The sequence below is a fragment of the Staurois parvus genome, unplaced genomic scaffold (genome assembly GCF_062004578.1).
Source record: "Staurois parvus isolate SC_StPar_1 unplaced genomic scaffold, SC_StPar_1.0 ptg000202l, whole genome shotgun sequence".
NCBI lineage: Eukaryota > Metazoa > Chordata > Amphibia > Anura > Ranidae > Staurois > Staurois parvus.
Window position 1 is genome coordinate 3,597,152 of NW_028317998.1, and position 17,545 is coordinate 3,614,696.

At 42.3% G+C, this 17,545-nt stretch overlaps 1 protein-coding gene across 3 annotated transcripts in view; it reads right to left on the reverse strand.

Moving 5' to 3' along the window:
* The window catches only part of LOC149461452 (phosphatidylinositol-binding clathrin assembly protein-like), an 88,897-nt gene that overhangs the window by 16,200 nt on the left and 55,152 nt on the right, over positions 1-17,545 (reverse strand). For all 3 annotated transcript variants that reach the window (XM_089678293.1, XM_089678294.1, XM_089678292.1), the window contains 3 exons: positions 16,405-16,512; positions 1,273-1,404; positions 696-726 (listed from right to left, as the gene is read on the reverse strand). In XM_089678293.1, the coding sequence (XP_089534419.1) occupies positions 696-726; positions 1,273-1,404; positions 16,405-16,512 (271 nt within the window). The remainder of the gene's footprint in view (positions 1-695; positions 727-1,272; positions 1,405-16,404; positions 16,513-17,545) is intronic.

The window sequence follows — 17,545 nt, forward strand, 5'->3', positions numbered from 1 at the left end:
AACTTGGGCACAATGGCTGACTGGACAGACTTACAGGATTTTAGTATATGGCCTGAATCTACCAATAGCTGTTGATAGTAAAAAAAAAAACATCCAAATGAACAGGAAAAAAAAATTAAAGCTGAAGAAACACGTCCACTCTCCTAAGGACACTACACAAAACTAGGCAGGTGGGAGGGGTTATAGCCTCAAAAGGGTAGGCCGTCACTTTTTGTGTGTCTGATGTTCATTTCTCCTGTAGGCAGTAGTATAAGCTAGGTTGCTTAATTATCATGAAGTTGTGTTAATCAATCAACAATAGGGAAAAACTAGTTCTGCAGTACAAGTAAACAGAATCATTATAAATATGTAAGCATACATTAGAACAGAGTTTCAGATTACCAAGGTATTGCAGTACTGCATCAGGCAGAATTTTCTGCGCCAGGTGTTTGTGCATCTGTTGGCAGTACGGTCAATGCTCAGCATTAGGTAACCTGTTCTCCATCTCAAACCATACCAGAATATAAGGAATGGAATTTTGTTCTTAAAATAGCATCTCTTAGTCAAGACAAGAATTTCACCTAAATCTTGACACACTAATCTGCAAAGTGCCCAGATACACTCAAGCAGGTGTTACCCTATAAATGGTTCAATACTCCACACAAAAAAATGTATTTGATCTACATAATGTCAGACACAGAAAAGTAAATGCTCACCTTTTTGATGGTGTTCCGCCAAAACCGAGATCTACAAAACATCAACGCAATTACTGAATATATGCTCTACAATACAATGACAATAAAAATAAACCGAAACACCAATCTGTCATGAATTTATCCACTAAATATGCAAACACATGTCAAATTGATTTTCTCCTCATTCTCTCTCATTCAATACAGTCAAACTACTTGCCTCAAAATAATGGGAAAAAAAATGCACTTCAGATGTGTCATTTATACAAAACTAAAAAAAAAACAAAAAAAAACTAGCCTCCCAAAAATGTATAAATTCATTATATTCCCCTCTGTGTTTGATCAGATTGGATCAAATTTAAAATTATATCAAAAATAAAACACATACATTTAAATAGGATAATTTCCTTCTTAGTGGTTCTTTCTTTGCCTTTACTTAAAAACTCAAGTGACTTTATGTAGATGTCTCCTTTTTACTTTATCTTGACACAAATGGCATTATTTCTTTAAGGCATATTCACCTACAACGTCTTTTGTGTAAAATTATTCTCATTGTCTAGATGCGCATTATGTTTTCTAAATGAAGGACACAATCACTTACTTCCCACTAGGTGAGCAAGTGAGGAATCAAGATCGTTGGCTAACAACTTTCCACTCTGCTGGCCTGCAGATACAGAGTTTTGGCCTTGTAGAGAAACAGTTGGCTGCAATACATCATCTGTGAAATAGGTAGCTGAAAAAAAAAAGTCAACATTTTTTTTTTGTTTATATATAAAACAGTAAATTCTTACAGTCTTTAACAAGTGAGAAGGGACCATATCCACCCATGAAATGTACTTTATGCTGACATGGTGCCTTGGGGGCTTCTTAGAAATACTCAGATGGCCCTGTGCACTAAAACAAATGCCCACAAATATGTCTGTAAAGGTTTTATTTAGTCAGGTCATCGTTTCGCTAGCTGTAGTTCACACACAGTCAAATTCCTCAGTCGTACTAGTTCATATGTACAATCACTGCACAAACATAAGCGTCTGTCTTTATCGACTTAGAAATTAATCTATTTGTAATATGCATTTTCTCATACCAAATAATGTCAAATTGATAAATCTGTGAATAGGAAATTGACAATTACTTTGTAAAAATGTTCAATTATCTTAAAAGAGAAGTATGGGATTATGGGTTTTTCTTTTATAAATCATACTTACCCCAATGCTGCATCTGTCCCGTCAGCTCTAAGGCTGAGAACTGAGTGATTAAACACCACTGATCGCTCAGTTCTCCCCACCTCTCTCAGCAGAGAGCAGTGACTGTTTTGTCACCGCTGTCTGCACTACCCCCCACCCCTCAGCACTTACTGGAGTACAGGGTTGCGGAGGGGATGGGAGCAGCTGGCTCAGGCTCTAAGCAGTTCACTGAGAGGCTGAGCCAGGAGCTAGTCCTCCATATGAGATCTTTCTCCAGCCTGGATCAGCTTGGTGACGTCAGCCAACAGTGGGCTTTAGCTCAAAAACAGTTCACAGGACTGCAGAAAGAACTGCACACTTGTGATCCACAGAAGTACAGATAAACATAGAAAAAACATGCAAAAGTATCGTTCAAATTACAGAATGATGCAGAAAAATTCCAGTTCCACATACTGACTCTCTTGTGACGTTCTTTTGACATGAGGATAACTTTAGTAAACAACAAAAACTAAAAAAAAAAAAAAAAACCTCACAGTTTACCATTAACATGTTTTTCAAACTGCTCTCTAATGTCTATGGATAACCTCATGTCTATTTTTTTGTATATGACACTTAGGGGTCTATTTATAAATGCTTTTACCCAAACGTTACAGCATTTCCAATTTGATTAAATACTGGAAAAATTAGATTCCTGGGTAAAAATATTATAAAAGTAGACCTCGTAGACACTTAAAAGTCTATTTCCACTTTTTCAGTCAAATTTGAGAAACCCTACTATATTTTTGTGATATGTTCCCATTAACAGAGCATTCCTAAAAGTTAGGATTTTTGGTTCACCTAAAAAAAATCCTTTTTCTTGGAGTACATCACAGGACACAGGGTATCTTCATATCCATTAGATACGGTTATGCTGCCAACTTCAGATCACTGGACACTGACTAAAAAAAGACAGAAAATTCCCTCTCAGGAATAACCCCTCCCAGCCAGACACAGATTCAGATTTTTAAGCAAGCAATGAGCAACAAAGGAAGAGGGGTGTGATCCCTGTATCCAATGATGTACTCAACAGGTAAAACGGTAAACAGATTAGGGGTAAACGAAAAATCACATTTTCTCTATCATACATCCCAGGACACAGGGTATTGTCATATGTATTACAATAGGGATGTCCCAAAGCACTGAATTTGAGGGGAGGACAACAAGGCAACAAGCCAACAGGCCCCAAACAACTAAGCCAGAACAGGTTAGAACCTCATGCAAGCCTGCAAGACTCACCAACCAAAGGTCAATTCCTCAGAGGCCCAAACATCCACTTGTTGAAACTTCGTAAGAGTATGAACTGAGGACTAAGCAGCGGCCTTACGAACTTCAACTACCAAAGCCTGATGTCTAACAGCTTACGAAGCACCAGCACTCCTGGTAGAAAGATCCATCATCAAGAACAGTGGAACTCTGCCCTTTAGACCATAAGCTTGAGAAATAGGCTAACCGCTTCATTGACAAATGGCTGATTTGTATGCTGCATGACCCTTCTTTGAGCCTTCAGAAAGTACGAGTTAATCAGACCGACAAATGCAGCAATCAACTTTAGGTAAATCTTGACTGCACAAACTACAATCAAGGTACACTATATTGCCAAAAGTATTGGGACGCCTGCATTTACACGCACATGACTTTAATGGCATCCCGATCTTAGTCCGTAGGGTTCAATATTGAGTTGCCCCACCCTTTGCAGCTATAACAGCTTCAACTTTTCTGGGAAGGCTGTCCACAAGGTTTAGGAGTGTCTATGGGAATGTTTGACCATTCTTCCAGAATATACACTTTTTAAGTAAGTAAAAGGCTAAGCTATTTTTTTTTTTTAAGTTCTACTATGTGTGTGTGAATATGTAACAAATACAATGGGATTGATTTACTAAAGGCACATATACTGTGCACTGCAACTAGAGTTGCTCCAGAGCTTAGTAAAAGAGGTAAAGCTTCACTTTGCAAAGAATACCCAATCGTATGCAAGGAAAATATTTAAAAAAAAAAAAAAATGTTTTTTGAGAACTCACCAAATGGCAAAAGCACCAAGTTCAGCACGAGAAAAGCATTCAGCAAAAAGAGAATAGGAAACCTTTTATTAAGTTCAGCATCCATAACTGCATGTGCATTGTTAGTAACCCAAGTCATCTTTCCCAACTCAAAACAATGTCATACCAGCGGGCTCCAAACTGCGGCCCTTTGCTTGGCTTTATCTGGCCTATAAAAGGTACTGTTCTTTGCACGGATACAAGACACTATTCCTTCCACTGACATCAATGATGAGGCAAAATTCCTTCCACTGACACCAATGATAAGGCACCATTCCTTCCACTGACAATGATCGTGTACTACTACTTCCACTGAATCCAACAATGGAGCACTATTCCTTTAATGGACACCAATAATAGTGCACTGTTCCTTCAAATGACACCCAACAATACAGCACTGTTGAACTTTATGGACTTGTGTCTTTTTTCAGCCAGAGCAACTATGTAACCAACAATAGGGCACTGCTTCTTTCACAGACATCGACAACTATACCTTCCACTGACAACAACGATCAGGTATAATTTTTCCCCACTAACACCAATGATTGAGCACTATTTCTTCCATTGACATCATTAATGGGGCCCTAGTCATCGCACTGATACCAACAATGGGGCACTATTCTCTCAGTAACCCCAACGATGGGGCTCCGCTCCTTACATTGACACAAACAATGGGGCACTATTCCTCCCACTAATTCCAATGACTCACTATTCCTCATCATTCTAACCAGGAGCGCCATGTACATTTTTAAATCTCAATGACCACCAAGCCTGAAGCACTATTTACTGTTTCCCACCCTCAGTGGCCAAAGTCTGGTCCCCTTAAAGTCCGAGGGACAATAAACTGGCACAGCCCCTTTTTTTTTTTTTTAAAGAAAGTTTACAGATCCTTGTTATATACTGTAACAACTAAATAAGAAAAGCAAATGTAAATTTTTTTTTATACACATCAGCATTAATGTAATTTCAACAAAGAAAAATAGTGATTAGCATGTGGATTTAATGTACTGCAATACAGCTTAGGACTTAATTTAAAATAGGATGACCAGACAAGAATTAGCGTCTCTTAACAGAGCCCTTTTATGTGATAAGCTACATTTGCGAACATTTCCTTCTGAAAATACTAGTTGCCTGGCTGTCTTTGCCGCCTCCTGCTTGAATACTGTGTCAATGTCCTGTACAAAGTATTCAGATAAGAAATTCAGGTTAGTCTCTGACCTCTCTGACTTGCATTCTGGTCAATGATCCAGTGGGTCTGCATAACAAGGCAACAAACATCTTAAGAAAGGGGTCACCAATTAGAGCCCCTGTTCCCATAACTGTTTAATGAAAGGTTCAGGTTAACCACTTCAGCTCCCATACCTGTACATCCCCCTATGGTCCAGAGATCATTCTTACATTTCTGCTAAGGACTCGTTTTTCAAAACAGCTTTGTCATTATTTAGGACAGCAAAGTAAATATATATATATATATATATATATATATATATATATATATATATATATATATATATTTTTTTTTTTTTTTTTTTTTTTTTTTAAAGGACAAAAAAAATGCTTTCTTTTTGTCACAATCTTGCAAAAATGACTTTTATGCAATGCTTAGATTTTTTTCTATTTACCTTTTTACCTCCTTCTGCTATAAGTTCATGATCACTTTCAGTGACCATAAGCTTACAGACACTGCTGAACAAACCAATAGCTGTTATCAGTGGCTGACAAGCCACCGATTGCAGTTATTTACCTAAAATGTGCTGCTGCTCTGCCCTCATCTCCTGATGCTTTACATCCCCTGCTGCTCTGCTGTTCTCGAAAATGCCCCCAGCTCCAGCATGGATTAACCTCCTCAGCACCAATCCCCCCTGTGGTTCTGCAGGTGCCAGCTTCTCCTCCTCTTCCCTCTCGCTGTCTGCACAGAACACCTTTGCATCTCTGTGCCAGTAAACCCTCGCATGGTCGCACATTTTAGCACGCCCCATGTGTACAAAGTCCTAGTAAGACTTTAGGAGGAATTTTGTGTTTGTGTCCACTAATAAATGATTTTATTGTATTTTTTTTAGCAAAAACAGTGATTTGATAAACATTTGCGCAACTATTGCGGGGCCTAAAAAACCATTATCACCTTTATTTTTTATTCTACCAGTCATGCGCTTACAGAAAATGTATGGGTTATTTGGTATTTTACAAACTCTAAAAGCTGTGTCTGCTAATAATGATTCTAGTGTATATTTAGTGAAAAAATTGTTTTGATTAACATTTACGCAAATATCACGTGGCCTAAAAAAACAATAGCACCTTTTTTTTCAACTGCTCATATGTTTTCAGAAAATGTATGGTTACGGGAAGGGGGGAAGTGCAAAAATAGTCTGGCCACCTGAGTTCAATGGATAATTTGTCCTGTTTAAAATTACATATCTGGCACAAAGCATGGCAACGTTATATAGACATGAAATACAGATTTATTTATTTTTTTAATGTTGTGCATTTTTTGTGTGACAAAAATCTGCAGAAATAGTAAAAAATCTGCAGGAAGATAATAGTTGATGAAAAAAGGGAAGAATGGGTTAACTGGGGCTGATTGGGGTAAACTAAGGGTTATTTATGGGTTAAAGAGACAAAAAAAAAAAAAGAATGTATGACCCCCCCCCCCCCAAACATAAGTAAATACAAAGAGTATCAATATTACTTTGTACAGTATCGCTCTATTTCAAATCTGAACAGTGTTGAAAGCAAGTAAGGGGGTAGAGGGGGTTGTGGCAGGTGGGCAGAAGACTGGATGTGGTAAGCATTCCCAGTGGACTTTGATGAAGTTTTTTTTGGTCCACGTGTAGCACATCCCATGTCCTCAACATACATTGCTCAAAAAAATTGAAAGAATACTTTGAAAACACATCAGGATCTCAATGGGCAAAAAATATCATGCTGCATATCTATACTGATATGGACTGGGTAATGTGTTAGGAACGTAAGGATGCCCCATCGTTTGATGGAAATGATCAACCTACAGAGGGCTGAATTCAAAGACACCCCAAAAATCAAAGTGGAAAAAGTATGCAGCAGGCTAGTCCATTTTGCTGAAATTTCATTGCAGCAACTCAGAATGGTACTCAGTAGTTTGTATGGCCCCCACGTGCTTGTATGCATGCCTGACAACATCAGGGCATGCTCCTAATGAGACGATGGATGGCGTCCTGGGGTATTTCCTCCCAGATATGGACCAGGGCATCACTGGACAGTCTGAGGTGCAATCTGGTGTCGTCGGATGGACCGAAACATGATATCCCAGAGGTGTTCTATTGGATTTAGGTCAGGCGAGCGTGGGGGCCATTCAATGGTATCAATTAATTCATCCTCCAGGAACTGCCTGCACACTCTCACCACATGAGGCTGGGCATTGTCGTGCACCAGGGGGAACCCAGGACCCACTGCACCAGCGTAGAGTCTGACAATGGATCCAAGGATTTCATCCCTATACCTAATAGCATAGTGCCATTGTCTAGCCCAGGGGTCTGCAACCTTTAAGACATAAAGAGCCACTTGGACCCGTTTCCGAGAGGGAAAAAAAAGACAGGGAGCCGCAAAACCATTGCAACATTTAAAACAAATTCGACACTGCATATATTGCAAAAAGCGCTCTGGTCATGAAGGGGGTTTAAGGGCCCAGTAAGCAAAGGGTTAATCAGGGCCACAGTGTATCGTCATAATCACAATCATAGCCTTAGGACAGTGGTGGGCAACCTTTTTTTTTCAACTGAGCCAAATCTCGCCAAAACCACGATTGAAATTTATTTTGAGAGCCACATTTTTAAAACTGAAAATACATCCCCCATATAGTAATTCATCCCCCATAGTAATTAATCCCCCATATAGTAATTCATCCCCCATATAGTAATTCATCCCCCATATTAAGTCCCCAAGTCCCCCCTGTGTCAATTCACTTACCTTTGCTCCGCGCGTTCCTCTCGCCGTGTTCCCGCGCCGTTCCGGTGTAGCATGAAAATCTGTCTCCTATGAGGATCTGTCCCCTTCGACGTATCTGCGCATGTGCCAGTTTCAGGCATTAGCAGCCGATCGGCGATCTCCGGCACATGCGCAGATACGTCGAGGGGGACAGATCCTCATAGGAGACAGATTTTCATGCTACGGTCTTCAGGGCGGACTGTGAGAGGAGCCTAGCGGGAGCCTAGCTCCGCGGGCCGGATTAAAAGGTCCGCCGGGCCGTAGTTTGCCCGTTGCTGCCCTATTGCCTGTCACCTGGTGGGCAGTGTGCTCCGGAGCCGCAGCCAAGGTGAAAAAGCCGCATGCGGCTCTGGAGCCGCGGGTTGCCGACACCCGGTCTAGCCTGTAGAGGTCTGTGCGTCCCTCCATGGATATGACTGCCCAGCCTGGAGATGGGTTAAGGACCTTCTATGGCCCTGTCCAGGTCTCCTAAAGTAACTGGCTGTTTCCTGGAATCTCCTCCATGCTCTTGAGACTGTGCTGGGAGACACAGCAAACCTTCTGGCAATGACACGTGTTGATGTGCCATCCTGGAGGAGTTGGAATGCCTGTGCAACCTCTGTAGGGTCCAGGTATCGCCTCATGCTACCAATAGTGACACTAACCCTAGCCAAATGCAAAACTAGTGAAAAACAGTCAGAAAAGATGAGTAGGGAATAAAATGTCAGTGGCCTCCACCTGTGAAACCATTCCCGTTTTAGGGGTTGTCTCATTGTTACCCATCTAGTTTCACTAAGACCAAAGTAGTACAATGTTACCATAGTAACATTGTACTACTTTGGGGAAGTGATCAGTATTTTTTTTTTACACAATTTGCTTATAGCAAATAATTACTTTGCTATAAGCAAGCATTTACCTGAATGACATCGATTCATTCAGGGGTTTTTGTTTTTTTTTGTGCTTAGCTTGCGATTTGGCCACAGCTAATCACATGACACAGCTGGGCTGTGATTAGCCCAGCTTGTGCATGTGATCATTGTGACCAATCACAGCTACACACACTAGTATAGAATGGATGGCATCAATGAAGCCATCCATTGTATACAACTGTCATGTGACCTGCTGTGATTGTTCACAGCAGGTCACATGGTATCGGCAACGGAGCCGGTACTCAGATCTGTCATCGGCCGTGTCCGAGGTACACGTCCGGTGACAGATCGCTCCGCTGCACGGCTCTGCAGGCACGCAAACTGCGCATGCCCAGGAGTACGCCATATGGCGTCCACCTGGAACGCTAAGGGATTTTGCAGGCTGCCATTTGGCCATAGGCCGGGCGGCTACTGGTTAACTGTCTTGATGCTATACTCTGATTAACAAGTGTTCCTCTAATTTGTTTGAGCAGTGTATTTTACCTTGCAATTCTCCAAATGCCTGTAAAGCACCTATTCATGTGATGATGAGCAGCAATTTGGCTGATTACAGTACCTTTTGACATATTTGTTTTAAATTAAGCTTTTCACTCCCAAATCTACTGCTACAGGCAAGTATAAGGAAACAGCTTCGGTGGCTGAACAAAAAAAAAAAAAAAGCAACAGATTCCTCCATCCACATAAACAAGTTGGAAGGAGGGACCGGAGTCCTGTAGTATACTACAAGATATGTAGTTTACGGGAAAGTCAAAATTCCCATTATCTTAATCGTACAGTGCAGAACTAAGAATCTCTGATCAGACAATGGGACATCACAAAGCAATAAACCGAGGCATAGGGAACAATACAGCAAACAGGTCCACATGAAAACATGGGTAAATGAGCAGATTGACAGCTTGAACCCCTTGTGGCCATCAGCAGAGGACTGGAAATCTACCTGGTAAAACTTTGGGGCATGAACAGAAGACCGTGTGGCAACTTTGCAGCATTTTTACATGTACGTCTACGCATGGAACAGTGAACAGAGATTTGACGCCTTTGAAATCTCTATGCTTAGATCACTCCTGATTGTCTTCATGCAGTTTCAAAAATGTATGACATTTTACCCTCCCATGCATTTCCACATCGCCATTATTACTCAAGAGATTGCGAAAGGGAACTAGGTTGCGTCCTCTCTGATTAGGACTAGGAAAAGTCCTTTTTTTTTTCTGACATTTTAGCTGTGTGCATCAGAACACAGAGAAGGAAATTACAAGCTACTAATCAGAAGGTATAGATGCCCGGTCACATCACAAATCTCCTGTCCAGGAGACCTCTGAGCTGCTTTATTGTCTTTACCTGGTTCAGCAGTGGTTGACTATATCACTTTTTCCATTAGCCAGCTAAGCCACAATTCCTACACACACGAAAACCTGTATTGCTATCCGGTTTCTCTTTCCTGCCCTCTTTTTCCCCCATTTCTTCTTTTTGGTCTGCATTCCTTAAACGGAGTGGCTGCATGCTCTTACTTTATATGACTTCCACTGATTGTAAGATCCATATGAGATTGTATATTTTTGCTAGATTGTGGTACTAATTTTTGCCTGATGCCTTCTAAGTGGAACTCAATTGAATGCTATAATTTTTCTTAATGTACCAGTTTATTACTGTAAATAAAGTACAAATAAAACGGTATTCCTTAAAAAATGAAATTTTAGTGCACTCATTATAATCCACAGTTTTTTTATTAACACAATATTGTTGTGTAACAGTATGATTGTGTGGAGTAAATAGATAGTAACTATATCAAACTTCAAAACTGCATGAGCCTGTGATACTACAAAAAATTGCAGTATCCAAAATTACCAATAGGCAATACTTTAACCACTTCAATACTGAACACTTTCACCCCCTTCCTGCCCTAGCCAATTTTCAGCTTTCAGTGCTGTCGCACTTTGAATGACAATTGCGCGGTCATGCAACACTGTACCCAAATGAAATATTTTAGCACTTTTTTAGACAGAGCTTTCTCTGTTTTGCAAAAATTAAAAAAAAAAACCCTGTGATTAAATACCAAAGACCCCATGTCATATGACATCCTCCCAGAACAAAAGCAGTACCGCTTGGCTGTCATTGTACAATAGGCCAGGTGGGAACCGGTTAAAGGATAAGTTCACCTTTTGCAGATTAAAAAAAAAAAAAAAGTACTATTTTTTGCTTTTAGAGCCTGGAAAAGCATTGCACCAGCCATTAGTAGATTGCTGGTGCAATGCATATCTCCTGCAGACTGCCAGTGTAACTGTTTGCTCATACCTCGTACTGTACACAATCAAAGCACTCAAGTCATTGAAACTAAAGGATCAGCGTGCAGCTTCCACTAGAGCTGTTTCCAGTCTAGGTCAATTTATAGTCCCCAAAACTGTTAAGACTGTTTTGGTGTATCTGTTTCCAGTCATCCTTTACAGAGATTGGAAGAACTCTGATAATATATTCATCCTTCCTAAACAGCTATCAGTCCTGTACCCATTGAGGAGGACTTTGTTAAAAAAAAGTGGGCAGTATCTTATCTTAAAGTTCTAGGCGTCTCCGTGGAGGATGTGTTGGTGCAATTGGAGGTCCTTTCTGCAGCCTTGTATTTTTCTGGCAGGCCCTGCTTTGCAACCTACTCTGGTGGGGAAGCTAGTCTGTCACACTAGTTGACTGGATTAAAGGATAATTATTATATTATTATTATACAGTATTTATATAGCGCCAAAGGGTTTGCTCAGCGCTGTACAGTAGCAAGGGGGACAGAACATGAGACAAGACAGTAACAATACAATACACAAGGGGTTCAAGGGCCCTGCTCTTTCGAGCTTACAATCTAGGAGGGAGGGGAAGGTGGTACAGGAGGAAATGGCTGTGGGGGATGGAGTGGTGGGAGGAGTGGAGGAGGTTAGTTGTTAGGTGAGGTCAGGTGTTAGGTGAGGTTGGGGTAGGCTTCCCTGAAGAGGAGGATTTTCAGGGTGCGCCTGAAGGTGAGGAGGGTAGGTGACAGTCTGATGGATTGGGGTAGGGAGTTCCAGAGGATGGGGGAAGTCCTGGAGAAGTCCTGCAATCGTGCGTGGGAGGAGGAGACCAGGGAGCTAGAGAGCAGGAGGTCCTGTGAGGAGCGGAGGGCACGGGTAGGGTAGTATTTGGGTATCAGGTCGGTTATGTAGTTTGGGGCGGCGTTGTGAATGGCTTTGTAGGTCAGAGTTAGCACTTTGAATTTGATGCGTTGGGCAATCAGGAGCCAAAGAAGGGATTGTCAGAGGGGGGAGGCAGATGTTGGTGAGGTGGATGAGTCTAGCCCCTAAGTTTAGGATCGACTGGAGTGGGGATAGCGTTCGTTTGGGTAGGCCAGTGAGAAGGGAATTGCAATAGTCCAGGCGTGAGATGATGAGGGAGTGTATGAGTTGTTTGGTGGTGTCTGGGGTGAGGAATGTGCGTATCTTGGAGATGTTGCGGAGGTGGAGCCTGCAAGATCTAGATAGCAGTTGGATGTGGGGTAGGAAGGAGAGGTGGGAGTCCAGGGTGACAACCAAGACTTTGGCGTGTGGGGTGGGAGAGATGGTGGCGTTGTTGGGAGAAATGGTGGCATTGTTAGTAGTGATGGAGAGGATGGGGGGAGGGGGGCGCGGGGGGGAGACCAGGAGCTCGGTTTTGGACAGGTTAAGTTTGAGGAAATGGAGCGACATCCAGTTGGATATGTTGTTTAGGAGGTGGGCGATGCGGGCGGAGAGTGACGGGGTGAGGTGGGGGGTGGAGAGGTAAATTTGGGTGTCGTCGGCATAGAGGTGGTAATTGAAGCCTTGGGAGTGAATAAGTTTGCCAAGGGAGGAGGTATAGATGGAGAAGAGGAGGGGCCCGAGGACAGAGCCTTGGGGGACCCCAACAGAGTGGGGGAGGGAGGGGGCAGTGTTGTAGGTGACACTGGAGTGTTGGGAAAGGTAGGAGAACCAGGAGAGAGCAGCGTCCCTGATGCCAAGGGAGTGCAGTTTGGCAAGGAGGAGAGGGTGGTCAACAGTGTCGAAGGTCGCGGAGAGGTCGAGGAGCAGGAGGATAGAATAGTGGCCATTGGCTTTGGCGGTTAGCAGGTCGTTGGTGATTTTAAGTAGGGCGGTTTCGGTGGAGTGCAGGGGGCGGAAGCCAGACTGTAGGGGGTCAAGGAGGTTATCAGTGAGGTGGGCGCTTAGGCGATTGTAGGCCAGGCACTCAAGGAGCTTGGAAGTGAAACGCAGCAGGGAGATGGATCTAAGGTTGTTAAGGTTAGTGGGGTCAAGGGAGGGTTTTTTGAGTATGGGGGTGATGTGTGCGTGCTTTAGAGGGGAGGGGGAGGTGCCGGTGGAGAGGGAGAGATTGAAGATGTGGGTGAGGAAGCGAATGATGGAGGGGGGGGGGGGGGTGACTGGAGGAGCTGTGAGGGGATAGGGTCAAGGTGGGCTTCAGTGAAGACCTTAGAGACCTCCTCAGGAGTAGTTGGGCTGAAGGAGCGGAGTGTTGGGGAGGTGATGGTATAGTGGGGGGTAGTGCGGCTAAGAGGTCAGGGGAGGGGAGGGTTGAGGGGTTAAAGGAGGGCGGGAGGCTGGGTGGAGAGGTGGATTGTGAGTTGACAATGTCCTTACGGATTGCGTCAATCTTGTTTTGGAAGTGATTGGCAATCTTGTGGGCGGTGAGTGAGGTGCTGGGCGGAGGTGCGGGGGGGGGGGGGGGGATGGAGAGAGCAGGGATTTGAAAGTGGAGAAGAGCCGGCAAGGACAGGTGGAGAGGGTGTTGATAAGGGTTATGAAATAGGCTTGCTTGGCGGCGTGGGAGGTGGTGTAGGCGAGGTAGGCGGATTTATAGAGTGAGAACGCGCGAGGGGATCTGGTTTTGCGCCATAAGCGCTCCAGCGCGCGACTGCGTCGTTTGAGGCATTTCGTGTGGTTGTTTTGCCAGGGTTGAAGCGGTCGGGTCTAAATGCTACTTGTGTAGCTGACAGTGAGTCGCTGTATGCAGTAATGGCCAGGTCAGGGCATGACAGAGGGAGGATACTGTCATACAGACGGTCAGCTGCCGGGTGGAGATGGGTCGGGTTCAGATTGCGGAGGTTGCGGGTGATGGTTAGACGCTTCGGGGGGGGAGATGGAGAATGTGAGGAGGTGGTGGTCAGAGAGGGGGAAGGGGGTGTTAGTGAAGTCGTGGGGGGTGCAGAGGTAGGAGAAAACGAGGTCCAGGGTGTTTCCATTGGAGTGGGTGGAGGACTAAGTGTGCTGTGTGAGCGCGAAGGAGGAGGTTAGAAGGAGGAGTTGGGAAGTAGCCGGGCTGTTGGCGTTGATCGGGATATTGAAGTCGCCTAGGATGATGGTCGGTAGCTCAGAGGAGAGGAAGAAGGGAAGCCAGGCGGCGAAGTCGTCTAGGAAGGGAGATGTGGAACCAGGAGGCAGATAGGTCACCTTTTAACAAAAAATAATAAATGCACATTTTTTTTGCAGGTAAAAAAAAGTGCATTGATTATTTTTGTTTCTGGAGCCTCTAAAGCATTGCACCAGCGATCAGGGACTGGTATACTATCCTGGTTCACGGATGCGGAGTTTAAAGGCATGGCGGTTGAGGCCCAGGGTCATCGCTGAATCAGTAACTGCCATGATGCTAAAGGCTAGGAAATCTACTTTCCTTAAGGTTTGCTATCACACATGGAGGGCATACTTTAGTACAATGCAAGGAAATTTCATAGGCCTGGATCAGCAGCGTCAGATATTGGCACTTGCGATTTTGTTCCAAAGGCTGCTAGTTTCCCATTCCTTGATTAAGGCTTTTGTACATGGTGTCTCTCATGTTACTCCTCCTATATGCCCCCACAATCTCTATGGAATTTGAATCTGGTTCTTTTAGCACCTTGAATCTATCACAGATATTCCCCTTTCCATTCTCATTCACAAGGTTACATTTCTTTTGCCACCACTTCCGTGAGGTGAGTGTCAGAGCTGGCAGCCTTATCCATTTTTGGTCTTACTCAAGGACAAAGTGGTGTTGAGGCCCAGAACTTCTTTCCTAAAGTCGTTTTGATCTTTCAACTTAATCAGGACACAATTTACTTTGTCAATTTATACAACTCCAATTCATCAGAAAATGATCTCTCTTCATTGCCTGGATGTAGTTTGTGCTGTGAATGTCTACTTCACAGTTACTGTTCCTGTTAGAAAAATTTACTTCCTCTTCATCATTCCTGATGATTCCCCGTAAAAAGGGGAACCTGCTTCTTGTTTCACCATTTCTCTGATTCAGACAGATAACCATCCACGTTCAAAGATACTGAGTTCGTAATTATTGGGTTCCACCCTTTTTTGTCAAGGCACTCTTTACTAGGTCTGAGACTGTTTCTTGGGCTTTTTAACATAAGGATACAGTTCCCCAGATTGACAAGGCTGGTCTTCTGTTCACATGTATGCCAGGTTTTATCATGTGGATGTCTAGGCCTCATCTGATGCCAGCTTCAGGTGTAGGGTTCTTCAGACAGCTCTTTGCGCTGCAGCCACTAGTTCAGCTGTTTTTTGTAGGACTCTTAAATGTTGTTTTAGCCCATTCCCCAATTTCTCTGCTTTTGGACATCCCATCTCTGAATTGCTGCATCCCTCAATGAATAAGACAGAAATCAGTGTCTTGGTGAATATTGAGGGGGCACAGAAATTCGTAGACTGTTGGGTTATACTGCCACCAATAGGTAGATTCGGACACTGTCAACTTATGGCCAGCCCAGTATTTCCCTACCATTTCCAATATGTCTAGGTTTCATGGAAAAGCAACACTGAACATCAAGAAACATTGTATGAGATGTAAAAAAATTCCCATTTAAAGTGATAGAACACTACTTTTAGTCAAGCAAGCCAAAAGAGATTAAAAAAAACAAAACAAAGAAAAAGGACAGAGTATGTGGACTAATTTTTTGTGATAAAATTATACAAAGTAAGAACACATAAATATCCCCCACACCATCACCAGCCTGAACTGTTGATACAAGGCAGGATGGATCCATGCATTCATTTTGTTTACACTAAATTCTGACCCTACCATCTGAATGTCACAGCTGAAATTGAATGTCCATTCTCCTCTGACATCAACAAGTCATTTTCGCAATAAAGTAATTTACAGTAAGTTTTAACATGTGTTATGTTCCAAAAGACGAATTACAACTCTCTCTGGCTTGCATTGCTGACAACAAACAGTCATTGTGGCAAATAATGTTCATTATAGTTTAGCATACAGAGCATGCTGTTTGTTGATAATGTGGGTGAGGCAGATTCAGATGTCTGGCATGTGAGTAAGAAAAGGGAAACCCAAGTAGAACCTGGCATATTAGGGAAGATTTACTAAAACTGGTTCACTCAGAATCTGGTGCACCTGTGCATGGTAGCCAATCAGCTTCTAACCTCAGCTTGTTCAATTAAGCTTTGGCAATGAAACCTGGAAGCCAATTGGTTTCTATGCAGAAGTGCACCTGATTTTGCACTCTTCAGCTTTAGTAAATAAACCCCATTATTACCATACTAAACAGAGGTGTGAAATTATCAAATGGTCATATTACTTCAGTTATACATTATCAAACAGTGGACTGGAAATCACATACCAGTTGTCTCTCTATTTTCTTGTGCAGTAGATTTTGCTCCAAACACTGCATCAAAATCCACATTCATTGCTGTAGATGTATTTTGTATGCCAGAATGCAATGGGAAACCTAAATTTAGTAACACATATGCAAAGTTAATTTGTGACAAACAATATAAAATTGCAACAAATATTCTATTAGAACAATATTGATTTTTTAAAAAAGAACAATGCCTTTAAAATGTACTACAACCAATAAAAAAAAGAAGCCACAAAAGTGAGTGTATACTTTATCCATTTGAACAACTGACTTTAGTGTTAAAAAATAAAATGTATCCGTTATGAAAAAAAAACAAAAAAACAGAAAATTAAAAGTGATCTTACATACTGAAATGAGCTTTACAGGTAATTGCACACAGATGTCACCACAAATTATTAACCTCTCTCGTATGCCTTATGTTAATTGAGGGCCAAATCACACTGAATTACGCTAAAAGGCATAGAAAATGGATGTACATTTCCATCCATTTTAGCCACGTGCTGACATACCTTTTGGTGTTTGTTAACATACATTTTGACGTCCGTTGACATGCATTTTAGCGTGCGTTACCACATACTGCATTTTCACAGGATATCCTGTGCATTGTGTTGACATCTGCTTACATCTGTTGCGTTGCGCTAAAATGCATACATGTTGCATTTTAGCACAAAGCAGCGTTATGGTGTGAATAGGACACATTGGAAATTATTTTTTTCAGATGTCCTTCCATTGATCTACGTTTAACAGCTGCACTAACATGCAGATCAACACACTAGTGTGAATTTACCCTGAATTCAGTTTTCCAAAAATTAACTGTGTGAAGACACAAGGGTTTAAAGACATTCATGCATTTTGGTGTTAGGATTTATTTAACTGCATTACATTCAGAATTTGATGAGTGGATAACTGACTTTGCATTGTCCTTTCTAAAGGTTCCCATGCACGTAAAAGAAAAAAAAAATAAGTTTTTAAAGAATGAAGTTACTACTTTGCAACATATAGGGTAGAAATGGCTGTTATAGACAGCCTAATGCCGGATACACAGGAAGTTTATTTTTTTCCTTCAACCTAGCAGGCTGAACGAAAAAATAAATATTTTTAATAAATATTAAATATATAAATA